Source organism: Schistocerca serialis, chromosome 10 (genome assembly GCF_023864345.2).
Source record: "Schistocerca serialis cubense isolate TAMUIC-IGC-003099 chromosome 10, iqSchSeri2.2, whole genome shotgun sequence".
In the NCBI taxonomy this organism is placed as follows: domain Eukaryota; kingdom Metazoa; phylum Arthropoda; class Insecta; order Orthoptera; family Acrididae; genus Schistocerca; species Schistocerca serialis.
This window is the reverse complement of record NC_064647.1, coordinates 46,976,722-47,004,676: the sequence shown is the minus strand read 5'-3', so window position 1 is coordinate 47,004,676 and position 27,955 is coordinate 46,976,722. Positions and strand designations below refer to the sequence as shown.

General features: G+C 46.2%; 1 protein-coding gene across 3 annotated transcripts in view; it reads left to right on the top strand.

Annotated features, from left to right (window-relative positions):
- Positions 1-629: 629 nt before the first annotated feature.
- LOC126424539 (disheveled-associated activator of morphogenesis 1) overlaps positions 630-27,955 on the top strand; it is a 456,338-nt gene continuing 429,012 nt past the window's right edge. For all 3 annotated transcript variants that reach the window (XR_007576184.1, XR_007576183.1, XM_050087275.1), the window contains exon 1: positions 630-830. Coding sequence is in view for 1 of the 3 variants with exons in the window: in XM_050087275.1 (XP_049943232.1) it covers positions 741-830 (90 nt within the window). In the remaining 2 variants the exon portion in view is untranslated. The remainder of the gene's footprint in view (positions 831-27,955) is intronic.

Sequence of the window (27,955 nt, the reverse complement as noted above, 5' to 3'; positions counted from 1 at the left end):
TTAAACTGGGGCAATTCTCGTGAGTTTTCCGTTATAAAGGAATATTTGAAAACTAAGATAAGCATTTCAGCTTTTGATTTGTTACCCTCAATTTCATTTTCTGTCCCATTCGCTAGGGACTAGACACTAACTTTGGTTGCCAGTAACGATCAGAATTTCTGCGGATTTTGTGAAAGCTCGTTTGACAATATTGTCTTTCTTTGTTTATTGTGCAACTGGAGTAGCTAGCGGTTCCTGCACCCTTCCCAGGCACAGTTATTTTACGAGATGCTTTGCCTTTTCCGACACAAATTGTAGCACTGCTTTCAGTGGCATGCGCGTGATCGTTGAAGAACTTTCCCTGCGGCTGAGGTGCGCGCAGCACTGCAGAGGCGCGCCGTGTAGTTACGGGATCGCAACGAGACCGCTGGACGTGCGCCGGTGTGCAGGCGGCAAAGTGGGGCGGACTGTGTGAGCGCGCACGGTGCGTTTCGCAGCGGCCGCGCCTGGCCTGGCCCCCAGAGTGCGTGCGCCCCATGCAGGCCGGGGCGGCCGCGCAGTGCGCCCACCTGCCGCCAGGGGCGCTGGCGTCGCCGGCCTTCCGCGGCAGGCGGCGCCCACCGCCGCGCAGTCACTCGTCAGCTGGCGAGCTGTCGCGACGTGTTGGGTCGTTCGTATGTAGCGTGCTGCGTGCAGCGCCAGCGTGTCCTTGTGTTTCTCTGTCACATCAGGCGGCAGCGTCCGGCTGCGAGAGCAGAGCCATGCGCTGGTTCGGCGAAAGGAGCAAGTCGGTGGACGAAGGCGGCGGCGCGGCGGGCACCGGAGACGGCATCTTCAGCAAACTGCACCTGGTAGGTGGCGATTCCTCTCTACACCTGTCGTGCGGGCCAGTCGTATTCGTCTCTGTCGCCCACTAGCCAGCCATTGCAGCAGTTTTCTTTTCCACAAACTTTAGATCAGATACAAAATAGTAAAGATATCGGCAATCGTAATCTGTCAGATTAAATGTTCGGCCGCAGGAAAAGAGCATCGACAAAACCGAGTAATCTTTTCGTGTTTGTGTGAGGACTGGTATGTTGCACCTCTCTATACCTAATCGAAAAACCTACCGTCAGGTACGGTCGATATCCGTTCGTTGCAGAATGTAATGAGGTATCTGTCGGGCTGGGCTAGTACTTGGATGGGTGAGCGCTGTTGGCAAGCGGGATGCAGCCAGCCCCTACGAGACATACGGCCGGGAGAGCGGTGTGCAGACCACGTGCCCCTCCGGATCCGCATCCGGTGACGCCTGTGGGCTGAGGATGACACGGCGGCCGGTCGGTATTCTCGGTCCTTCGTGGCATGTTGGAGCGGTGTCTAGTGTAGTTGTTTCTTTTTAATCTCTAACAGACTACGATCTTCCGTGCCAACCGGACTGGATTCCGAAAAGCTCGGTCATGCGAAATCCAACTCGCACTTTTCTGAGATGACATCTCGAATTTATGGATCGACACAGGTGGATGCAGTATTTATTGGAGTCCCAAATCACACGATTTAGCTGCACGTGCAACCTCGTTATCGAAAACACTATCGTATGGCGGTATCAAGTGAAATTTGTGACTGGGTTGAGGATTTTGTTGTAGGGAGTATGCAGCGTGTTATCTCGAATGGACGTCATCGACATACGTAGAAGTAGCTTCAGGCGTGCCACAGGGTAGCGTGTTCAGTCCCTTGCTGTTCGTGTTGTTATTTATTACCTTATGGAAAAATTAATGCGAGGCGTGTTGAAAAGAAAGACCTCCGAAATTGTAATGTACAAACTGATAAAGTTTTTTTAAGTAAAACAAACTTTATTGACATTCTGCACCTTAATTCTTCATGCCTGCTTGCCCTGTACCGCTAGAGGGCTCCGAGTTGTAGCGTGTGACGAGATGGTGTGCAGCGTGACTGTGTGTGCGCGTCACAAACAGCGAGTGTCGCCTCGGAGGAGTTCGACTTCTTTTTCTTCGGCACGACTCTGCTAGGCCACACACGAGCGCCGCGGCAGTCCGATGCCTCGGGCTCACGTCATGTCATCCCTTATTCTGCGTACAGTCCCGACTTGACTTCATCCGATTATCGTCTGTTTCCATAAATTAAAGAACGTGCTCGAGGAGTTGACTTTAATAGTGACGAAACCGTGCAAACAGAGGTGAGGTCCTGCCTCCACCTACAAAGTCAGACGTTCTGCAGTGACGGTATCAACAGTCTGGTGTCTCGTTGGAAGATACGAGTACGTCGCTAGGGCGACCAAGTTGAGAAATGAATGACGCAGACATGAAGAATAAAGATGTAGAAATTTAATTACGTTTGCTTTACGACATTTCACATAAAAAATTCGGAGACATTACTGTTAAGTTATGTATAACGTACTGTCTGAAAAATAATTTGCAACAACATTCAGCCAGATCGTGACAGGATTTCTATATAGCGCAAAGATTCGCTACTTGCTTTAAATGTTCAGAAATGTAAAATAATGCACTTCCAGAAACGAATAAAGCTTAGTATCCTATGACCGCAGTAAAACGTGTCACAGTTGGAGTCGGTCATGTCATTGTAGGGATATGAAATGGAACGAACACGTAAAACGAGCAGTAGATAAAGCAGGTTGAAAACTTGGTTCATCGATAGAATACAAGGCAAATGCAGTCACTCGTACGACTCATCTTAGAATATTGCTGACTTCTGTGTGCTGCGTAAAAATAGAATTTTTTTCTTTTTTTATGCGGTCCGCCGCAGTTCCTCTACTGTGGTGACCTTTTTATCTCACAGTAACAGTTGCATCCTACGTCCTCAATTATTTGCTGTATGTTTGTCTTCCTCTATTGTTTCTAATCTGTACAACTCAGTCCCGTACTATCGAAGCTGTTCTCTGATACCCTAGCATTCCGGCCCTTCTTCTTGTGCGTGTTTCCCATACTTTCTTTCTGTGGCCGATTCTACGGAGAACCTCCTCATACCGTAGCCTACCTTATCAGTCGACCTTATTTTTAACATTATTCTGTAGCACTCCATCTGAAGTGCTTCGATTGTCTGTTGTGGTTTTCTCACAGTCCACGTGTCACTGGTATGCAATACTGTAATTCAAACGTAAATTCTCAGGAATTTCTTTCTCAGATTGAGGCCTATGTTTCATGCTACTAGACTTCTCTTGGCCCGGAATGTCCTGTTTGGAAGTGGCAGAATTCCATAACTTCATCTACTTCGTAATCACCAATCCAGATGTTAAGTTTCTCGCTGTTCTCATTTCTGCTGCTTCTCGTTACTTTCGTCTTTCTTCGGTTCACTCTCAGTCCATATTCTGTACCCATTACACTGTTCATTGCATTCAACTGATACTGTAATTCTTCCTCACTTTCTCTGAGGATGTCAGTGTCACAGCGAATCTTACCATTGGTATCCTTTCACTTTCCATTTTAATCCTACTTTTGAACCTTTTCTGCATTTCCGTCATTGCTTCTTCGGTGTATAGATTGAACAACAGGGGCAGATTACTACTTCCCAGTCTTACAGCCTTTCTAATCCCAGCACTCCGCTCTCGGTCTTCCACTGTTATTATAGGACTAGCGAAGGACGTCGAGTGTGTACAGAGAAGGGCAGCACGAATGGTAACAGGTTCGTTTGACCCGCGGGAGAGTATCACGATGCCGAAAGAACTGAACTGACAAGCGAGTGAAGGTAGATACCATCTGTAGCGTGAGAACCTTCTTAGCAAGTTTCAAAGACCGGTAAATAAGGAATCTAGGAAAAGCCCCCTAAGTATCGCTCTCGTAGGGATCGCAAAGGCGAGATTGGATAACTTACAGCGCACATAGTCATTTGAGCAATCGGCCTTGCTGCGCTTTGTACGTGAGTGAAAAGGGAAAATTCCCTAGTACCGTTTTTTAAAGGGCGTCATATAAGCCGATGACTGTAGAAATTATTTATTTGACAGTCGCTTTTGGGTCACGTATACAGGTGATCGTCAAACGGGCACAGTGTGACGCACCCTCTGCCATGCACTTCCTAGTGATTTGTAGAGTGCAGATGTAGGTGTAGACCTGTTGCCTTTTTTGTTAGAAGCTCGCACACCAGATGTACCCCCCAGGTGTATCAATTTTTCAGAGATTTGATCAAACCACATATGAGAAATAATGACACGTGTTCGAACACAATTTTTTTCAGGTTTGTTGTTGCATTTCCGGAAAAGTACACAGACACTAGAAATGCTATCTTTGTTTGTGTCTTGGGCAACTGGAGAAAAGTTCCTGTAGACTTGTAGCCTCGGTGAATAGTGGAAAGAAGCGTTTATCGTCTGCAACTTGTATCAGGAGTTTCTGCGGGATATTTACTCACCGTTTTGCCTAGTAAGCTCTTAGAGGCCCCACACATTCGGGGTTAAGGATGCGCCTCGTAACTCGACAATCGTGGCTCCTAGCTGTCACTAAACCTGCGGGGTTCTCTACTGTTGTAATCGAGAGAAGAAACGGGGTGTGTTAAATTTTAGACTGAGTAAGCAGACGCTGCCTGCCGTCTCCACGAGTTTACGGCTATCCGCTCCCGATGTTCCCATCTGCCAGTAAATTTATCGACTCCAGACAGCGGAAGGCTCTCACCTGAGCGGCCTCAATTCTGTACCGGACAGGCACTCCAAGATATCTTGTAACAATTAAGGCCTCGTTTTGCTGCACCAGTGGTCTCTCTCTCTCTCTCTCTCTCTCTCTCTCTCTCTCTCTCTCTCTCAGTGATAGGAGCCGCTGCATCAATTGTGAATTTCAATTCGAAGGATTCAGCTAGGCGTGATAAAATGAAATTCGGAATTTCATATGTTTGCTTGCTCTTTATTTGCACACGGTCGAGTGACGTTAACGCGACCACCTGCCAAAAGCCTGCATAGCTACGTTTTGCAGCTCGGGCTGCTGCGAGGCGTGCCGTGGAGGCCGTGCCGTGGCCAGCTGCCGGCTGAGGGCCCGCGATACGAAAACCCCGATCGACGTCGTGCCACTGGTTCTCGACTGCCGGGGAGAGGGCGCACGGTACACACTGGTCCCTGAGCTCGTGCAGCGCGAGCCGTGCCACACCATACGCTCCACTCTACTGCTGGCGGATGCCAAAATAAAACAGACCTAGCCGTGGACAGCATAGGTGTTGATAGTCATCCGGGGGACGCCATAAAGCTTTCCCGAGACCGTAGTGCCGTATGCGCCAATTATCCTCCGTCCTGAGGGGCACAAAACGCCACTCGGTGGACGTCCGCTGCACTGCTGGCGTGCAGACTGCGGCCTTTGCCGACGACGGCCGGCCGCGGAAGCCCAGCCGCAGCCCCTGGGCGGCCAGCTGCTCGGCGCCTGCGCCTCTGTTCGCCTGTACGGATCCCCGCTACTGTCGTTCGCCCTTTTCGTGCGTGACACGTGGCGCACTACAATCGCCTTGACGCCGGCTTTCGATAGCGCCATTTAGCATTCGCGGTATACTTTAGCCACGGCGTCTCGCGAACAGTTTACGAACTTGCGCCCTCGCACCGAAAGCCAGTGATCGTGTGCATTTGGCCGTCAGATAAATCGCTGTGCCCTCTCATTAAGAAAACGACTGTGCTGTTTTCCGCGTCTCCCCGACACGCTCTACGTACTGTCCAACGCTAGTGCTGCCACCCACCGTCAGTGAGTGGTTATTGCACGCTGACGTCCGAGATAGGCGGTGGTCACGTTAATGTCTCTGGACCTCCCCCCGCGGTACGTCGTCACGGAAATGATGAAGAAGCCGAACGTACGACGGTAGACATCAAGTAACCTACTTACCAAGTTTTAGGAACTGGCATTAAATGGAGAACCTGGGAACATACTGCGACGGAGCCACGCATCGTTCCCGTAGGATCCGCCAGGTCAAAATGAGGGTTATTATACAAGTTCGGATGCGTCACATTGAATCTTCCAGACCTCCTTACGCGAGCTGGACTGGAAGAAGCTCTGATAAGTGCCGGAAGTACCGCGTCCTCGTATAACACACGAAGTGCAGCGTCTCCAGAAAAGACGTACGCAAAGCGCTGCGGCGTGCCGAGTTGATTCTGCGTCAGCTGGAAGCAGAAGCGCAGGCGTGCGAAGCGGCAAGACCTACCATCGGCTGCGAGTTCAGCCGGACCCGGCACGAACCTGAAGCCCGCACGCCGTCCTACACGCGGAATTTCTGAGAGCCAAGCATTTGCCTGTTTCCCTCATCTTGCGCACTTCTGGCGCGCTTTCGAGCGTCGCAGGTCGAGCAGACTGCTGATGTGGCCAGTCGCACAGTCTGGACCCGCTTCAGGAGATTCACATCGGAACGTCAGTTGACTGAGTGGAGCAGGGTACGAGAGTTCATAAAAGACGAGGGTGTCGCCAGGAGTGCCTGATAGGACAGACTCGGGGGGAGTGTGGAGGGTGTCTCGACGAACAACTCAGTCACCGTCCCAGCCGCAATGCCACCCCTTTGCCAGCAAACGCGACATCGTACGACGGCGGACCGTAGGCGGGGTGTCTCGCAGTGTTGTTTGTTATTCGGTGATCTCCAGTGGAGAAGAGGGAGCCAGCTGCTCGTCTCGTACGAATGCGATGCTCTGTAGCCGCGGTGGATGACGTTTCGACGCGGCTTTCCACCTGCAGTGTATTTTTCTCCCGTACACCGACAAACGTGGCAGCTTTTAGAGGGTCCATTGCGTTTTCGAGTTTGTTCAACGTCTTCTGCCACGCGTGCTCGATAAACACCGCAGACTTTCAATGAACGTCGGTTGTAATGAATGAATTCAGATAGCGTTTACGTTTGGTTATCAAAACTTATACGCCGGTCACTGTGATGTGAGGGAGACGGCTGTTCTGTGCAACACGGCGCGCGTCGTTGTCTGGGCCACACAACTGGCTGGCGGGCTGCGGCGTGGCGTGCGTGTGGCGCGGCCTTTGGCGCCTGCGCAGATGTGTGCCGCGTTCTCCTAACAGGGACGCCCGCTAGCCGGCTACCTCGCCGCTTTCGCTTTTAAACACCTGTCGCTTTTCCGTTTCATTCCTCTCAGTGCAGGCGCCCCCGTGAGACGCGTACACCGAAAATGAACTTGACGTTCGGAAGTGATGACTCCCCCGAGACATACTACCGTCGCCTTTCTCCCCCAGCACAAACAGTGATTCGTGATTCGCAAGCGTGTAAACGTATTGACCGAAAGTGTAAGGAAAAATTGTCCGTTCTAAGGTACAATGCCGTGCGTGACGCACGAATGTTGCGGCTAGAAGCGGCGTACGGTGTGCAGTCGAGGCGCGGTATCTGAGCAGTCCGTTACAGACAGGTGCGTAGCCAACTAGATGGCGGTTGACCCACTTCGGACGAGGGCTGATAACCAGTACAAGACACACGTGCTCTCGTGTGTCGGAGATTACACAGTAACCCGGGTTTCCGAGGTCAAAAGCGGCCACAGCGCATCTGCAGTACCGCAGTGTCTGCACTCACGTAAACCGTCGCACAGGCCGACCACGAATGTTTGGCCAACGGACGTCAAGCTGGCTCAGCTGAGCCATAAAGGCCGATCGACAGCTTGCTGTTGAAACTGACCGTCGCAGAGTTGTATACGGGTTGTCAGGCACCCGTTTGCAGCAGAACTGTTCGGTGAGAGAGGATGCAGCTGTAGCAGCTGGCGGACGACGTCACGCGCAGTGTCTCCCCACTGACTGTGTGGACACCTGTACACCTCCGCGTGTTGTCTGACAAAATGCGTAGAACTGATGTACAAGAGTGGGCTTAAAAGCAATGCCTCCGAGTGTTGTATTCTGTTCTGATTGTCCGCTGAGTGTTGTGTGTCATTCATATTACTCGGTCATCATTCACGCTTCACTTACGGAAGGCCGCGCGGAGTGGCGTGTGGTTTGAGGCGCCATGTCACGGATCGTGCGGCCCCTCCCGTCGGAGGATCGAGTCCTCCCTCGGGTCTGTGTGTGTGTGTGTGTGTGTGTGTGTATGTTGTTCTTAGCGTAAGTTAGTTTAAGTAGTTTGTAAGTCAGGGGACCGATGACCTCAGCAGTTTGGCGCCTTAGGAATTCTCACACACTCACACAGACACACACCGACGCAAGCTGCAGCCCTCCGCCGCTAGAGGCCTCTGAATTGTAGCGTGCAAGATGGCGGATTGTAGCGCGTCTATATCAGTGCGTGAGAAACAGCGCGAAGCAGCGAGTTTCTAACCGCAGAAAACTGAAATCCATGAAACAACTAAAGCTGTGTGAGGTGGTAATTGTATCGACATCAGTAAAGTGCGACGTTGAGTTGTTCGTTCTCGTAATGAAGGAAATGGTGGCGCCAGTGAAGAATTTCGATCTCAGTTCGCTGCTAATGGTTACCTTCCCATCACCAAACATCGCCGGCCGGGGTGGCCGTGCGGCTCTAGGCGCTACAGCCTGGAGCCTAGCGACCGCTCCGGTCGCAGGTCCGAATCCTGCCTCGGGCATGGATGTGCGTGATGTCCTTAGGTTTCATTAGTTCTAAGTTCTAGGCGACTGATGACCTCAGAAGTTAAGTCGCATAGTGCTCAGAGCCATTTGAACCAAACATCGTTCATACAATCACTCACATAGTTTTCAGCATCAAATAATTTATTCTGTTGCTGTTACTACATTATTTCTTCACTCTTTACGTCCCTGCAACAGAAAATCCGTGTCCACCGAACTGCTGTCTGTGCAATATTTGTAAGTACTGAACTTTCAGCACAGCGATGAATTGCTTGTCCTGCTAGCGGCTACGTAAATCTGCAATGGCGAACTATTATCCACGTTTGTTTAGAGAAGCCACTGAAATATATCAACATGAGAACTGTTTTTAAATAATACAAGAAACCATGAAACTTAATAGTATATGGATAAGTACCATGTGCCTATAATCAAAGTGCTTCTACTCACAGAGGTCCACTGTGGGCTGTAATTATTGCACGTCAGCGGAACTTGGCAGATAGAGTTACGCTTTAGTTCGGAACCAATTTACGCTGGCAAAAATTAGTCCCAGTTTTGGCCACAACGTGCAAATCTGGCGTTGTGAATGCAAGAAAGACGCATAGATATCTTTTTACGTGGAGTGGATTAGGAACGTGACATGGGCAGAATAGGTCGTCAGCTAGTGAGAAAGGCATAATGTTGATTTTATTATTAACGCCCGCTTACACAATTTGTTCAATATGAGCATCGGAGACTGCGATCAAATGCTGCATCTTTCAGGGGGGGTAGGACGCCAAAAAGGCCGACGTGGAGCAGGGGAGGCACCACTGTCTATACTTTTACAAATAAATTCACAAAACGTTGTCAGCATGAAGTTCAACTGCATAACACGTGACATTTCATCATTTTTTTCACTTACTGTTGGCTGCATTTGTTGTTAAAGTTACACTTTTCTTCATAAGTAAGAGAGGTTCTTCGGTCATGTTTGCGCAGCATACAAAGCATACTTATAGGTGTATGAAACTCAATAATTTTCCGACTGTGGTAAAAATTCAGATAATTGACTATAAAATTTAAGTTTTTTTCTAAACATGAAGATCAAAATGTGACAGCTCATTCATTTTTTCACTAACAGCGCGCGGCCTCCCTTCTCGATGGACAAACTGTTGTCAAACGACAGCTTGGACGCCATACCGTCATAGAAATAGCGTACAGCGCCAGAATTACACCTGGTGGCCAAAATTGGACCCATATTTTTTTCCAGCGTAGATGGGTTCTGGATCGCCGTATTAGCGTGTCCGTCAAGTTTCGTTAGCACACGACAACGACAGCCCGCGCAGGATCTCCGTGAGGAGCTGCACTCTAATAACCCTCAACTAGCCAGTAGCTCGCCAGGATCGATAGCTAACTTTTATGTACCTCTGAAACGCTTTATCTCTGCCGATCGCGTGTTTATTGTCGGTCGCCGCCGCCCGACCCGTCACTCGCCCGGACCCACTTACATTAAGACCCTCTGTGAAGACGCCCACGCAGCAGCGAACGAAACTTTGGCAGCAAAAAGGTTTGATGGACTACGGCCATTAATAACGGAAGATTCCTAAAGAACGGTGTCAGTACCATCTGACACTAGCGTGTAAGGACTGTCCGTGCTGCCCAAAGCAAGCAGCAGTGCAGCTCAGGAAGTGAGCATCTGTCACACTATCGGTAAAAAAAAGTTTCCATAAAATTCGATTAGTGTAAACTGAATACCTTCAATTTTATGTTCCCGCCACACGATGCTCTTCTCTCATTAGCCTATGTTTTACTCAGTGGTTCTTGTTAAGTATATAACGTGGGGCCCAGAAATAGCCTGATCAGCCAGAACCTTGTGACCACCTATATGATATGATAGCCAGTATGTCCACCTTTGGTTCCTGGCCTTGTGACGTGGCGCATTATCTTGTTGAAAAATCACATTGCCGTGGTCTGCAACCGGTGTACGATACTCCTTGGCGCCATGGAGAATCTCCGTTGGACCCATGGATGCCCATGTGAATGTTCGCCACAGCATAATGGAGCCGCCGCCAATTTCTCTTCGTCCCGGAGTACCGGTGTCAAGCAGTTGCTCCACTTTGAATACGACGCACGATGAAGAAGGTATCGGGATTCATCAGGCCGTGCAGCGCTCTGCCACTGCGCCAGCGTCCGGTGCCGATGGTCACGTGCCCATTTCAGTCGTAGCTGGCGATGTCACACATCGGCTCACGTGTAGGTCGACGGCTGTGCAGGCCCACCAGTGTTCGCTGCACTGTGTGTTCAGACACACTTGTACTCTACCCGCCATTAAAGTGATGTTAGTTCCGCCACAGTCAGGCGCCTGTCCTGTTTTACAAGTCTGACCAGGCTGCGACGTCCGACACCTATAATGAGGGATGGCATTATGTGGGGCCGACGTACGCCGCTAGTGGTCATGGAAGGCGCCGTAACGGCTGTACTATACGCTAATGCCGTCCTCCGACCGATAGTGCAACCATATCGGCACAGTATTGGCGAGGCATTCGTCTTCATGGGCGACAATTCGCGCCCCCACCGTGCACATCTTGTGAATGACAGGATAATGACAGCGCTCGACTAGAGTGGCCAGCATGTTCTCCAGACACGAACCCTATCGAACATGCCTGGGATAGATTGCAAAGGGCTGTTTATGGACGACGTGACCCACCAACCACTCTGAGGGATCTACGCCGAGTCGTCATTGAGGAGTGGGACAATCTGCACCGACAGTGCCTTGATGAACTTGTGGACAGTATGCCACGACGAATAAAGGCATGCATCAATACAAGAGGACCAGTGTGTACAGCAATCTGGACCACCACCTCTGAAAGTCTCGCTGTATGGTGGTGCAACATGCAATGTGTGGGTTTCATGAGCAATAAAAAGGGTGGAAATGATTTTTATGTTGACCTCTATTCCAATTGTCTGTACAGGTTCCGGAACTCTCGGAACCGAGGTGATGGAAAACTTTTTTTTTTATGTGTGTATATATATGAAAAAAACTTATTAGTTACAGACGACGGCATCCACACACACTTCATTCAACATGTAAACGTCACTGTGGTGTCACCGCCAGACACCACACTTGCTAGGTGGTAGCTTTAAATCGGCCGCGGTCCATTATTACATGTCGAACCCGCGTGTCGCCACTGCGTGATCGCAGACCGAGCGCCACCACAAGGCAGGTCTCGAGATACGGGATAGCAGTCGCCCCGGTTGTACGGACGACTTTGCTAGCGACTACATGGACGAAGCATTGCTCATTAGCCGAGCCAATAGTTAGAATAGCCTTCAGCTAAGTCAATGGCTACGACCTAGCAAGGCGCCATTAGTAACATTGCATGTATCTAAAGAGTCTCACTTGTATCGCCACAATCTCCAGATGTACCAAAAGGATGGATTAAAGTTAAGTATTCCAGAAGCTACGTACTTTTCTTTATAGCATTCATTACGTATCCTGTTTCAGACCTCACGCACCCTGCTTTGGCTTAGCGCGTGCCTTTCGGCTTCCTCTCATTGTGTCTAGGCTGTCTTGTCTAGACACAACAGTCACTACAGATATTCGGATTTATGTTTGGACATACTCGATATGCCTACCATCATAGGCGATGATGTGGCGCAGACGAATAGCGAAATTCCGCATGATCCACAGAAGTGTTGGGAACATCGATGCAGTCGATGACCTCCTGAATGGCTGTTTTCAAGTCAGCAATGGTTTTAGGGTTATTGCTGTACATCTTGTCTTTAATATACCCCAACAAAAAGGAATCACATGTGTTCAGGTCCGGAGAATATGGTGGTCAATCGTGGCCCACGCCAGTGGCCTCTGGGACCCCAGAGCCAGAATGCTCCTCCAGAACATCAAACACTCTCCTGCTACGCTAGGATCGAGCTCCGCTTTGCATAAACCACATCAAGTCGAAATCAGGGTCACTTTGTACAACGGGGCTGAAATCATCTCTCTTGACCTTCACGTACCGTTCGGTAGTCACCGTACCACCGAGTAGTATCACCCCGATTATTCCACGAGTGGACATTGCACACCACACAGTCACCCGCTGACGGCGAAGAGACCTCTGGATCGCTAAATGCGGATTCTGAGTCCCCCAAATGTGCCAGTTTTGCTTATTGACGAACATACTGAAATGAGAGTGGGCTTCGTCGCAAAGCCAAACCGTTCAGCGCATACTAATTCCCACCGTGTCCCCCGACCAACCGTACAGTTTGGACACACTAACGAAAACCGTTCAGACGTTGTGTAGATTTTATTTCACGTAGTTCAGTGAATGTCAGCCTGTACAAGGAGCGTGACCAGCGTCACGCGTGGCGTGGTTACTGTGAAAGGCACGGAGAGGGAGCAGTGATCGGGTGAGGTAGCACTATCGGCACGAGATAAGCTTTGACAGGTCTCCATTTGTCCCCGTGGTGGAATCCAGATTTGTAGAGCATTCAGATGTGACGGTGGCCCGATGTCGGGACTGCATCGGAACAGGCGCACACTTGGCCGAGGTGACAGTCGACTGCGTGTGAGCAGTCCGAGGTACGGTCGCCGTGTCGCGCGCGCACTGACCCCTTCGCGTCTGTGCCTGCCATCCGAGACCCTGAACGGACTCCGAGGAACACAGCCAGCCTAGGGCATTACAATCCCGTGTTGTGTTGGGGCCGTCACCACAACACAGCCTGCCGTGACCTGGAGGCGTGGACTGCTCACGAACGGCGCCGCACACTGACAACGATGAACCGCGGCTCTGCACCACGCCGGATGGTCATCGTCTTCCAGTTGTCCGTAGGGGTGTGACTCCAGGCCACGGCTGGCAGTCACTGGGGGAGCTGGTACGCAACGGACATCCTGCCTCCTCCAGTGCAACAGTATCGTGTCGCCACTTCCCAACAGGACAACGCTCCTGCACACGCCGCACGTCTGTCTAACGAACGCTCTGCGTGATGTTGAAGTAGTCCCTTAGTCAGCAGTGCCTCCAGATCCGTGTGGGACCGGCTAGATGGCAGCTCCATCCGATTACCAGTACCCCAGATGTAGGTACCGCTTACAACAGTTGTGGGTTATCTTAACTCAAAAGAGGATACAACCCCCTTCCCAATCTGATTAGTACATACATCCAATGGCAGAGGGGTTGGAACGTCATACTAATAAAATGGGCTCATACTGCCAAATTCTTTGTGTACCGTACGCTTTTCAAGTATTTTAAAGAATTTGAACTCTTGCCGATCCTGTTGAAGAGAAAGCAGACAGACCTTTGTGTGGTGTCACCGCCAGACACCACACTTGCTAGGTGGTAGCTTTTAAATCGGCCGCGGTCCGGTAGTATACGTCGGACCCGCGTGTCGCCACTGTCAGTGATCGCAGACCGAGCGCCACCACACGGCAGGTCTAGAGAGACGTACTAGCACTCGCCCCAGTTGTACAGACGACTTTGCCAGAAGGGGATCACTGACAAATACGCTCTCATTTGCCGAGACGATAGTTAGCATAGCCTTCAGCTACGTCATTTGCTACGACCTAGCAAGGCGCCATCACCAAGTACAGGGTGATTCAGAAAGAATACCACAACTTTAAAAATGTGTATTTAATGAAAGAAACATAATATAACCTTCTGTTATACATCATTACAAAGAGTATTTAAAAGGGTTTTTTTCACTCAAAAACAAGTTCAGAGATGTTCAATATGGCCCCATCCAGACACACAAGCAATATCAACCCGATACTCCAACTCGTTCCACACTCTCTGTAGCATATCAGGCGTAACAGTTTGGATAGCTGCTGTTATTTCTCGTTTCAAATCATCAATGGTGGCTGGGAGAGGTGGCCAAAACACCATATCCTTAACATACCCCCATAAGAAAAAATCGCAGGGGGTAAGATCAGGGCTTCTTGGAGGCCAGTGATGAAGTGCTCCCTTTGCACAAACACCCATTCTCTGTAAACTGTTTATACCAACGTTTAATACACCACCTATCAGAAGGTTTAACACCATACTTCGTTCGAAATGCACGCTGAACGCTGAACAACTGTCGTCGACTCACTTCTGCCGTACTCAATAACACAAAAAGCTTTCTGTTGAGCGGTCGCCATCTTAGCATCAACTGACGCACACGCCTAGTCAACAGCGCCTCAACCGAACAAATGTACAACTAAATGAAACTTTATAGCTCCCTTAATTCGCCGACAGATAGTGCTTAGCTCTGCCTTTTGTCGTTGCAGAGTTTTAAATTCCTAAAGTTGTGGTATTCTTTTTGAATCACCCTGTATATTGAAATGGAGATATCTGTACAAGAGCGATGTTATACAATTATGGATTAAAGTTAAGTATTCCAGAAGCTACGTACTTTTCTTTATAGCATTCATTACGTATCCTGTTTCAGACCTCACGCCAGCCTGCGTGAGTTTAAGGGCGTGCCTTTCGGCTTCCTCTCATTGTGTCTAGGCTGTCTTGTCTAGACACAACACTTTGCATAATGTACTACATTTTATCCACTAATGTGACAACTCGGTATGAGGCTCCAACTCGAAATGAACAAGTTTTGTAACAAAAGTTTTTGGATACCAGAGATAACAGCAAAGTCTGTCGAAACCGGATGTCGGAAGTAAAGAAGTATTTTTTTGCGATCTTGGCAATAAAAAGCTGTTTACCTAGTTAAAGTCTCGCTTCTCAACACGAGATAATTCAATTAAATGCTGTCGCTAACTAATGTTAATGGTAGGCTCTAAAAAGTGTAGGTGCTGAACTGAGGGATACCACCTAAAACCTAACAAACAATTAAATAAATAAAGAGTCGGGCCGCATTCGCTACCTCGACTACGCTGCCATCTCGTGACCGAATAACAAATATTAGGCTGTGTGTTACGTTTGACTTGAGCGTCCCTCAAACTGCAGGACTCTCTCGGAATCTGCGCCACAGGAATCTCGTCGCCTGTTTCGTAAGTGAGGTCGTGTGCTTACCGGCTTTACCCGCGCCCGTAAATCTGGAGCACCTTGTGACGGCGCGGCGGGGCGTGCGCCAGTCGTATAAATCAGCCCTGTGGCTCTGCAGTCCCCAGCGCGCCCGCGTCTCCTTTATAGTCCGTCGCTCTCAGCGCCTCGTCTGCGGGTCACTGTAAATTTTCACGAGTATCTTACGCAAAAACGGCCAGTTATCAGCTGTACGTAACTTTTAGCGTTTCGTGCCTAGAACTCCTGTAGGAGCGCTTTGTTGTCAGCCTGCCCGACTGCTACGAATCCTTTTTCTCAGGAAAAGGTTGACGTATCGAGTTAAAATCAATGTCACGTACTAAGCTCTGTGGTCCCTTGATGGCGTAAAAGTGTTAGTGCAATCAAAAAATACGGCCATGTATGTCATGTAATTTGATACTCGAAAACTCGCTCATCAACACCTGTAGTGTACTTCCCGTTGACCTAGAATCATGAAATTTGGCAGAAGCAAGATTTCACCCTATACGGTAATTAAAAAATCCGGAAATTGTTTATTTGTAATTATATAATAAGAACAAATATTTTTTGTGATTCCTTGATCCGACTGTCTATCTGTCTGTCTGTCTGTCTTTCCGTGAGGTAAGACCTCTTCTGTCTTGAACAGACTGGTGTATCAACTCAAATTTATGTCATGTAATAATGTCCATAGTTCAAAAAAATGACTCTGAGCACTATGGGACTTAACAGCGGAGGTCACCAGTCCCCTGGAACTTGGAACTACTTAAACCTAACTAACCTAAAGACATCACACACATCCATGCCCGAGGCAGGATTCGAACCTGCGACCGTAGTGGTTGCGCGGTTCGAGACTGTAGCGTCTAGAACCGCTCGGCCGTTCCGGAATGTCTATGGTTCCTTGGCGGTGTAGAAAGTGTGAGATTCAAAGTCAACACCATCAAAAGATACGGCTGTTCGTGTCACATATTTTGATACTTGCGAATTCACTCATCAAAATTTGTGTTGCTTCCAGTTGATTTACAAACATCAAATTTTCCAAGGAGCAAGGTTTCGCACTACAAGTGAAGGAAAAATCCGAAAGTTGCTAAATTGTAATTATATAACACGAATGAATATTTTTTCCTAATTTTCATGTTTTTCTTACTCTCTTTTTAGAACCCTTTCTCTGTGGAACAGGGTGTCATATCTAGTTTAAATTTATGTCACATACTGAAGTCTATGGTCCTTGGTAGCGTGAAAAATTTAAGCTTCTAGGTCAATGCAGTAAAAAGATTCACTCATTTATGTCACGTATTTAGGTAGTCACAAACTCACTCATCAAAACCACCACGGTACTTGCCGTAGACCTACAATCAAGAAATTTCTCAAGAAGCAAGGTTTCGCTGAACAAGTAAACTAAAAATCTATAACTTGTTAAAATATAAGTAAATCACATAAAAATAGCTGTTGACTTTGAGCATACATTGCCTTCTTCATCCGTCAAAAGCATGATAGACGAACATCTCCGCGTGCAAACATAAAATGTAGAATATCTCTGCGTGCAAACATAAAATGTAAGCTTTAGTCACGTTTTAGTAAGTAAATAAAACATGAGGTCCTCTGCTCGCTTCCTTTTGTACGTCCGGATTAGTCTGAGGAACTACTGTGGTGATTTTGGTACGGACTTGAAATTTCTGGGACGAATATCTTGCCAGTATCGATATCGACGACAGAGACAGGTGGGACAGCCGCGAAGGATTAGCCGAGCGGTCTGAGGCGCTACAGCCATGGACTGTGCGGCTGGTCCCGCCGGAGGTTCGAGTCCTCCCTCGGGCATGGGTGTGTGTGTTTGTCCTTAGGATAATTTAGGTTAAGTAGTGTGTCAGCTTAGGGACTGATGAACTTAGCAGTTAAGTCCCATAAGATTTCACACACATTTGAACATTTTTTGAACAGGTTGGACAACAGGATTCTGAGGAACGGCGGTATTTCACTAAAGCCTTCAGAGATGCGGAGGAGTGAGTGTCTCCTCTTTAACTGAAACCCGTGGTTTTATTAGATGAAGATGGGTTAAATGACTTTTACAGACCTGGATTATCATACGAGTTGCGTTCAGCAAGTACTGCAACACATTTTACGTTTTTTCTTGGCCAGTTTCGGTTGCAAAAATGTGGGATTTCTTTTGGGACGTCGTGGAATATGCCCGCTTCAGCCCCTATAATTTCATGAAGTTCCGATGGATGGCAGCTCTATACGTAGCCTTCGAAATGGCGTCTGTAACGGAGATGCCTACCAAGGAGATATCTGTCATTCAGTGTCTTCGGCGGAAAACCAGAGCATCTGTGATTTTCACTGGCGCTTGCAGGATATTTGCGGAGACCTGGCAGTGAACAAAAGCACGATGAGTCGTTGGGCGAGGCCTTTGTCTTCACGAGAAGGTCGCGCAGACCTGCCCGATCTCCCGCAACAGCTGTGACAGCTGGGATGTTGGAACGTGCTGACACTCTAATTAGAGATAATCGACGGAACACAAGCACTGCGCTGCACAATTGGACGTCTCTGTTGGCAGTGCTCGCAAATCGTACAATGAAGGCTATCACGACCAGATGTCGTAGTTTCTAAAGATTGTTTCGGCTTGTATGGCCGTGGATGAAGAAACTTCTCGGTTCCTGGCATTTCGCCCAGAGCTGCAATGGGCATCTTCGGAGGTGCTCCTGGCGACGCTGTCTTTCCGACTGACGACTGCTTCTCTGTATAGTAGTAGATAACAGTTTTTCATAGTAGGTAAAACTTTGTTTCCGGAAAACTTGCCTTCATAACTTGCTGTAGATGATATTTCTGATTATCCTAGTCGGCAAAGGTTCCATGTTCTGTCACTCTCGTTTTCACGCCAGTCTTATATAAGGTTCGTATAGGGTTTTGTAGCCGAAAGAATGAGGAATAATATTCTGTAATGGAATCCTGCATAAAACCAACCTGCCGTCGGAAAAGTAGCGTTGCATTACTTACTGAATTCTCCTCGCACTTGTGTTCAGGTAAGCAGTTTGTACGAACGTGTTGCTCTCCTGAATTCAGAGTGAGTGTAATATGCAAGGTGAACGAGAACACCGACAAACTTTCAGGGGTTGTTCAGGGATAGCGACCCACGCCTTTCCGGTGGCTCGTTACAGAGTCATTGCATTTTGTCTAGTTGCTTGCCTCACTTAGCTCTGTACCTGTGCTGCGCTGAAAACAGTGCACAGCGGCGCCTCGTCTCCACTCGCTCGCCAGCGGCCTGCCGCTGACAGCAGGAGTCGTCCGCTGCTGCTCGCTTCTGCCTCCAGTTTGTCGACCTGCAGACAGGTGGCACACGTGTCTTGGTTCACTGAATGCAATGCAAGAGCGCCACAACGACTCTATGTTGTTGTGTCGTTGTGTTCTTCAGTCCTGAGACTGGTTTTATGCAGCTCTCCATGCTACTCTATCCTGTGCAAGCCTCTTCATCTCCCAGTACTTACTGCAACCTACATCCTTCTGAATCTGCTTAGTGTATTCATCTCTTGGTCTCCCTCTACGATTTTTACCCTACACGCTGCCCTCCAGTACTAAATTGGTGATCCCTTGATCCCTCAGAACATGTCCTACCAACCGATCCCTTCTTCTAGCCAAGTTGTGCCACAAACTCCTCTTCTCCCCAATTCTATTCAATACCTCCTCATTAGTTATGTGATCTACCCATCTAATCTTCAGCATTCTTCTGTAGTACCACATTTCGAAAGCTTCTATTCTCTTCTTGTCTCAACTATTTATCGTCCATGTTTCACTTCCATACATGGCTACACTTCATACAAATACTTTCAGAAACGACTTCCTGACACTTAAATGTATACTTGATGTTAACAAATTTTTCTTCTACAGAAACGCTTTCCTTGCCATTGCCAGTCTACCTTTTATATCCTCTGTACTTCGACCATCATCAGTTATTTGGCTCCCCAAATAGCAAAACTCATCTACTACTTTAACTCTATTTCCTAATCTAATTCCCTCACATCACCTAATTTCATTCGACTACATTCGAGTATCCTCGTTTTGCTTTTATTGATGTTCATCTTATATCCTCCTTTCAAGACACTGTCCATTCCGTTGAACTGCTCTTCCAAGTCCCTTGCTGTCTCTGACAGAATTACAATGTCATCGGCGAACCTTAAAGTTTTTATTTATCCTCCATGGATTTTAATACCTACTCCAAACTTTTCTTACGTTTCCTTTACCGCTTGCTCAATATACAGATTGAATAGCAACGGGGAGAGGCTACAACCCTGTCTCACTCCCTTGCCAACCACAGATTGCATGTCCCTCGACTCTTATAACTGCCATCTGGTTTCTGTACAAATTGTAAATAGCCTTTCGCTCCCTGTATTTTACCCCTGCCATCTTTAGAATTTGAAAAAGAGTATTGCAGTTAACATTGTCAAAAGCTTTCTCTAAGTCTACAAATGCTAGAAACGTAAGTTTGCCTTTCCTTAATCTTTCTTCCAAGATAAGTCGTAAGGTCAGTATTGCCTCACGTGTTCCAACATTTCTACGGAATCCAAACTGATCTTCCCCGAGGTCCGCTTCTACCAGTTTTTCCATTCGTCTGTAAAGAATTCGTTTTAGTATTTTGCAGCTGTGGCTTATTAAACTGATAGTTCGGTAATTTTCACATCTGTCAACACCTGCTTCCTTTGGGATTCGAATTATTATATTCTTCTGGAAGTCTGAAGGAATTTCGCCTGTCTCATACATCTTGCTCACCAGATGGTAGAATTTTGTCAGGACTGGCTCTCCCAAGGCTGTCAGTAGTTCTAATGGAATGTTGTCTACTCCCGGGGCCTTGTTTCGGCTTAGGTCTTTCAGTGCTCTGTCAAACTCTTCACGCAGTATCATATCTCCCATTTCAACTTCATCTACCTCCTCTTCCATTTCCATAATATTGTCCTCAAGAACATCGCCTCTGTATAGACCCTCTATATACTCCTTGCACCTTTCTGCTTTCCCTTCTTTGCTTAGAACTGGGTTTCCATCTGAGCTTTTGATATTCATGCAAGTGGCTCTCTTTTCTCCAAAGGTCTCTTTAATTATCCTGTAGGCGGTATCTATCTTACCCCTAGTGAGATAGGCCTCTACATCCTTACATTTGTCCTCTAGCCATCCCTGCTTAGCCATTTTGCACTTCCTGTCGATCTCATTTTTGAGACGTTTGTATTCCTTTTTGCCTGCTTCATTTACTGCATTTTTGTATTTTCTCCTTTCATGAATTAAATTCAGTATCTCTTCTGTTACCCAAGGATTTGTACTAGCCCTCGTCTTTTTACCTACTTGATCCTCTGCTGCCTTCACTATTTCATTCCTCAAAGCTACCCATTCTTCTTCTACTGTATTTCTTTCCCCCATTCCTGTCAATTGTTTCCTTATGCTCTCCCTGAAACTCTGTACAACCTCTGGTTTAGTCAGTTTATCTAGGTCCCATCTCCTTAAATTCCCACCTTTTTGCAGTTTCTTCAGTTTTAATCTACAGTTCATAACCAATAGATTGTGGTCAGAGTCCACATCTGCCCCTGGAAATGTCTTACAATTTAAAACCTGGTTCCTAAATCTCTGTCTTACCATTAAATAATCTATCTGATACCTTCTAGTGTCTCCAGCATTCTTCCATGTACACAACCTTTTTTATGATTCTTGAACCAAGTGTTAGCTATGATTAAGTTATGCTCTGTGCAAAATTCTGCCATGCGGCTTCCTCTTTTATTTCTTAGCCCCAATCCATATTCACCTACTACGTTTCCTTCTCTTCCTTTTCCTACTGTCGGATTCCAGTCACCCATGACTATCAAATTTTCATCTCCCTTCACTACCTGAATAATTTCTTTTATCTCATCATACATTTCATCAATTTCTTCATCATCTGCAGACCTAGTTGGCATATAAACTTGTACTACTGTAGTAGGCGTGGGCTTCATGTCTATCTTGGCTACAATAATGCGTTCACTATGCTGTTCGTAGTAGCTTATCCGCACTCCTATTTTTTTATTCATTATTAAACCTACTCCTGCATTACCCCTGTTTGATTTTGTATTTATAACCCTGTATTCTCCTGACCAAAAGTCTTGTTCCTCCTGCCACCGAACTTCACTAATTCCCACTATATCTAACTTTAACCTATCCATTTCCCATTTTAAATTTTCTAACCTACCTGCCTGATTAAGAGATCTGACATTCCACGCTCCGATCCGTAGAACGCCAGTTTTCTTTCTCCTGAAAACGATGTCCTCTTCAGTAGTCCCCGCCTACAGATCCGAATGGGGGACTATTTTACCTCCGGAATATTTTACCCAAGAGGACGCCATCATCATTTAATCATACAGTAAAGCTGTATGCCCTCGGTAAAAATTACGGCTGTAGTTTCCCCTTGCTTTCAGCCGTTCGCAGTACCAAAACATCAAGGCCGTTTTGGTTAGTGTTACAGGGCCAGACTGTTGCCCCTGCAACTACTGAAATGGCTGCTGACCCTCTTCAGGAACCACACGTTTGTCTGGCCTCTCAACAGATACCCCTCCACAAGCTGCGACGTCGATTGTGACCATAGACGTAAATTAAAGGAAACTTATTAGATACCCCTCTGTTGTTGTTGCACCTACGGTACGGCTATCTGTATCATTGAGGCAAACTTCTCTATAGGGATGGCAAAGACCTAACGGTTTAAACCGACAGCGGTGATTCAGTTAGGATTAACGGGTCTTTTTCAATATTTATTTAGTCTCTGTTATAACAGGTATTTTTGTTTTTTCCTTGTACCTGGGTATAAAAAAAACCGATGCATGAGCTTCGGCATGTCAGTGATGCTAAAATAGATAAAATTCATCTAACACAGCTTAAAGGTTGTAGTGCGTTCTGTCGTTCTGAAAGACTGATATCGTCTTTGATTGGTACTGTTTTTGATGAAAGGAGTCAAGATGTCAACACAAACAATACCGAAGTGGCTCGATGAGCGGCGATTACTTGTCACAAGATCAGAACACTATGGAAAGAGATTGGATAATAAATACTCGCCATTTGATTAATTCATTACTTAAATTTTAACTGTTGTCGTATAATTGTTCCTGGTAAATGTTTTTCCCGCTGTCTATTGAATTTTGTAAGGATGTTTTTAGTTTTGTCAGCAAAAAAGTCGTTGTTGTGGTCTTGAGACCAGAGACTGGTTTGATGCAGCTCTCCATGCTACTCTATCCTGTGCAAGTTTCTTCATCTCTAAGTAACTACTGCAACCTACATCCTTCTGAATTTGTTTAGTGTATTTATGCCTTGATCTCACTCAACTATTTTTACCCTCTACGCTTCCCTCCAATATTAAATTCATGATCCCTTGATGCCTCAGAACGTGTCCTACCAACTGGTTCCTTCTTCTCTAGTCAAGGTGTGCTACAAATTCCTCTTCTACCCAATTCTATTCAATACAGCCTCATTAATTATAGTCATCTACCCATCTAATCTTCAGCATTCTTCTGTAGCACCACATTTCGAAAGCTTCTATTCTCTTCTTGTCTAAAACTATTTATCGTCTATGTTTCACTTCTATACATGGCTACACTCCATACAAATACTTTCAGAAAGACTTCCTGACACTTAAATCTATACTCGACGTTAACAAATTTCTCTTCTTCAGAAATGCTTTCCTTGCCATTGCCAGTCTACATTTTATATCCTCTCTACTTCGATCATCATCAGTTTTTTTGTTCCCCAAATAAAAAAAAACTCATCTACTACTTTGTCTCATTTCCTAATGTAATTCACTCAGCATCACCCGATTTAGTTCGACTACATTCCATTATCCTCGTTTTGCTTGTGTTATGTTCATCTTATGTCCTCCTTTCAAGACACTGTCCATTAGGTTCAAGTGCTCTTCCAGGTCCTTTGCTGTCTCTGACAGATTGTAATGTCGGCGGCAAACCTCAAAGTTTTTATTTCTTCTCCTCTTCTCCACGGATTTTAAATCCTATTCCAAATTTTTCTTTTGTTTCCTTTACTGCTTGCTCAATATACAGATTGAATAACATCGGGGAGAGGCTACAACCCTGTCTCGCTCCCTTCCCAACCACTACTTCCCTATCGTTTCCCCCGACTCTTATAACTGCTATCTGGTCTCTTATAACTGCTATCTGGTTTCTTTACAAATTGTAAATAGCCTTTCGCTCCCTGTCTTTGACCCTTGCCACCTTCAGAATTTGAAATGGAGTGTTCCTGTCAACATTGTCAAAAGCTTTCTGTCTCATGCTGGAAATGTAGGTTTGTCTTTCCTTAATCGATCTTCTAAGATAAGTTGTAGAGTCAGTATTGCCTAACGTGTTCCAATATTTCTACAGAATCCAAAGTGATCTTCCCTGAGGTCGGCTTCTATCGTTTTTTCCATTCGTCTGTAAAGAATTCGTGTTAGTATTTTGCAGCCGTGACTTATTAAACAGATAGTTCGGTAATTTTCACACCTGTCAACACGTGCTTTCTTTGGGATTGGAATTCTTCTTCAAAAAATCGATTGTATCCATATTCCCGTTAAAAATTAACGATTTATATTTGACTAAAAACAGGGTTTTAATTCGAAATAAATAGAGAAAATGAACGCTACAAATTTTGCATAAAATCTTATTACTTGTCTGTCATTTCAATGAAATAATAAAAGAGAAATGAAGTGGTAGCAAGAGTGATAAATTAAAAATTTAACGATTCATTCACAGTTTATTATCAATACTAGAAATTAACTGATATGCTGCCTGTGTCTTGGAGCCCATAGAAACGGACAATTTAGTACCAATTGTAGAGTTCTCCATCCTCGGGTTTCACCCTTTAGCACTGACCGTTCGTAACATCCGAATAATGGTATAATCCTGGATTAGTACGAGAACAGTGGTGAATTTTTACTTTTTGAGGAAAGACTCGAACTGAAGATGGACTAAGTTTTCCTTTGTTTACCTGTTTTATTTCATATTCTAATTCTATGTCTCGTGAAAAGTAAAATGCAAACGTCTGAGAGAGTCGTACAATTTTCCAACCTTTGTACGATGGCCGGCACGGGGTGGCCGAGCGGTTCTAGGCGCTACAGTCTGTAACTGCGCGACCTCTACGATCGTAGGTTCGAACCCTACCTCGGGCGTGGGTGTGTGTGTTGTCCTTATGTTAGTTAGGTTTAAGTAGTTCTAAGTTCTAGGGGACTGATGACCTCAGAAGTTAAGTCCCATAGTGCTCAGAGACTTTTTTTTTTTTTTTTTTTTTGTGCGATGTCTGTGTTTATCGTTGGAAACTCAGTTATTTTAGAGACCGGTTATTTTGAGCGGTTTTAACAGTTGGGATAAGCTAGAGATGAGAAATACTGCCGTAGCCGTTAACTAGTTGTTTTAGCGTTAACCGCCATACTTACAACTATATGCTGAACTGTTGCCGGTGACCAGCAGGGAGGCAGTGAGGGAGGGGCGAAAGAGGGGGGGGGGGGGGAGAGACAGACAAAGAGATCTTTCATGCGCGTATGTGGACCGAGGGCGCCCTTGGCTGCAGACATTAGGCTAGGCTCAAAATGGCTCTGAGTACTATGGGACTCAACTGCTGAGGTCATTAGTCCCCTAGAACTTAGAACTAGTTAAACCTAACTAACCTAAGGACATCGCAAACATCCATGCCCGAGGCAGGATTCGAACCTGCGACCGTAGCGGTCTTGCGGTTCCAGACTGCAGCCATTTACGGCTGCACGCGGCGACACCGTCAGCGTCATTAGCGCCACGGCGAGGCGCCGGCCAGGCCACGCCGGCAGCTTTCTCCCCCGGGCCGCGCGTACCGCTAATTGCGTGCGTGAGCCGCGTCGCGGATGTGCAGTCGACGGCTGAATTTAAAGGTGGCAGTAGAAGTCATTCCTGGCATGGTCAGTCTGGGTGCGATTTACGGTCAGTGGTAGCTGAAGGACATTTAACAAGCCGAGATCGCTAGAAAAGCCATTGATGACTGGTTTCTCCAGGGCTATGCTGTCATCATCTGATCTTATGCTTCTGAATTTTTCGCTCATGTCATCCGTTAGTTTAAAAATTCGCTTCACATTGCATATGTACACCCGAATTCCACGAAGATGACTACACATAGGCATGTCAGGTGTAAAAGTATTATGTACAAATTTATAGTTATGTTCATGTTTTTGCGTAATACTTTTAAATTTGACTTGCCGATGTGTTGTGATCTTCGTGGTAACGTGGTGTGCATATGCAGTGTGAAGCGACTCGTAACACTGATGGATAATGTGTCGTAAAAATTCAAAACCGTATGGTCCAATCATGAAAGCGTAGCTCTGTCGAAACCGGTCATCCGATACTATGCTTTTCTGGCGATTTTCGCTTGAGAAGTTTTTTTTTAAGTTACCTGGAAACGGAATCGACTAAACGCAGTCGGTAACCCGGGTTCCACAGACGCGCCTACAGCGTTCCACGAGAAGGTCTTCCTCGCAAAAAAGATTCTCGTGTACGATTGCTGATAATTTCTGTGAAACTGCAGCACCCGCTGACCGGACGATTACAAATCAAGCCGCGCTATCCGCTGCCCTGTAAGCTTGCTAGGAGAGGATCGCAAATTTGGGAACAGTGTTCAAGAATAAGTGCCGGAAAAAGGATAGTGCCGGAAAAGTTCAAACCCGAGACACAGCCGAGCAGTACTGACCACAAACGTAAGGGCGTGAGGGGAAAGTATAACAATAAATAATCATAACAATTCGGAAAAAAATTTAGTTGTGACTTGCAAACATATCTTATACTAGCGAACCCGGCAGTGCTTCGCAATTGTTAAACATGTATGGGAACTGGAAGTACGCCATAAATTCCTTGCCCCCCCCCCCATCTTTCTCATCCTCCCTCTCTCTCCGTACATTTCCTCCTCCCGCTACCTCTCTGTGCATAACCTCCTCCCCTCTCTCTATCTCCTCCCTCCCCCCTCTCTATGTCCATTCCCGTCTGAATGTCCTGTAGAGTACCGTGTAAAAATTTGAAGTAAATCGGTCAAAAACTTTTCGGAATTTTCAGTAACAACGTTTCTCCTTCATATATTACATATATATTTATGTATTACGTATATAAGCTGTCAAACTTATTTTTTTGTAACGAAAATATGAGACACTAGAACTGTCAAACGGAACCCAATTTTTCTATTTACTTTTCCATACCAAAACATACCGTTAGCATCCACAATAACGAACACGAAAAAACATCCGCCAAGTCATTCTCAGGTGATGGCCTCTTACTATTGATTTTACTTTCCAGCTTTTTCGGGGGATTTTCCAGTAATTTTCTTTCACACAAACCTTGTCCTGGCAATAACGAACACAACAGAAAAAAATCGGTCACAAGTCGTTTTTCCATATAAGCGGCAATTGATTTTTATTTAAGTAGATTAAGCTCTATCTGTTTCGACAAACGAATTTGTTATCTCCAGAAGCCTACAAAATTAAGGATATTTATATCTTTAGACCTTCTTTATATATTCATGTAAATTATAAGAATTATATTACAGAAAGTTACTTAGTACTGGTTTACAAAATGTCAGTGTTTTCTTCATAGAAACATAATATCATTATATGTCCAAAAATGTACATAGCGTATGAATAAGATACTGACAGCTGCTAAATGAGGTAGTAAGTAAGTTTATGTAGTAAACCTCTTATAATTTCCATAAATGTATAGCCAAACTCTAAGGATTTATAATACCCCTAATTTTATGGGCTTCTGAAGATGACAGTCATTCCCCTAAACAGCTAGAACAAAATAAGAAATATATTTGCAACTGACAACTTTTTTCTGAAACATATATTACAGCAACGAATAAAATAAAAAGAAAATAATAATAACAATAATAGTAATAATAATCAATAATTCATTCATGCATTTCGTATAGGCCATCTTTGGACCACGTTATTTCAACTTTCTGTCCGCCCCCGGTAGCTGAGATATCAGCGCGATAGAATGTCAATCCTATGGGCCCGGGTTCGATTCCCGGTTGGATCAGAGATATTCTCCGCTCAGGGACTGGGTGTTGTGGTGACCTAATCATCATCACTGCATCCCCATCGATGCGCAAGGCGCCGAAGTGGCTTCAAACCCAAAGACTTGCACCTGGCGAACGGTCTACCCGACGGAAGGCCCTAGTCACACGACATTTAGATTTTAACTGTCTTGCTTCATGTCTTCTGATGTTCGTCCAGTGCTCCCGCCTTCGTTCTCGGTGTTGCTCCTTCCTCTCCTGGGTCCAAGACTTTTCTGTTTTTAGTTTTGGCTTTTCTGGGATACCCTGCCACGCCATAAGTTTCTCCTTGAGTGGGACACCTTCTGAGATGTCATCATGGGTGATCCCCACTTCTTTAAGATCTTTCTCCGCCTCTGTGAACCAGGCCCATTTTGTGTTCTTCTCCTCAGAGTAGGTGATCATACAATTGGTGAGTCTTCCAGGGCTCATTCGGGTCATATGTCCATAAAACATAATTGTTATTTTTCCGGATGGTATCGGTTATCTTCTGTATGTATACAGGATTATGACGTCTTCTAT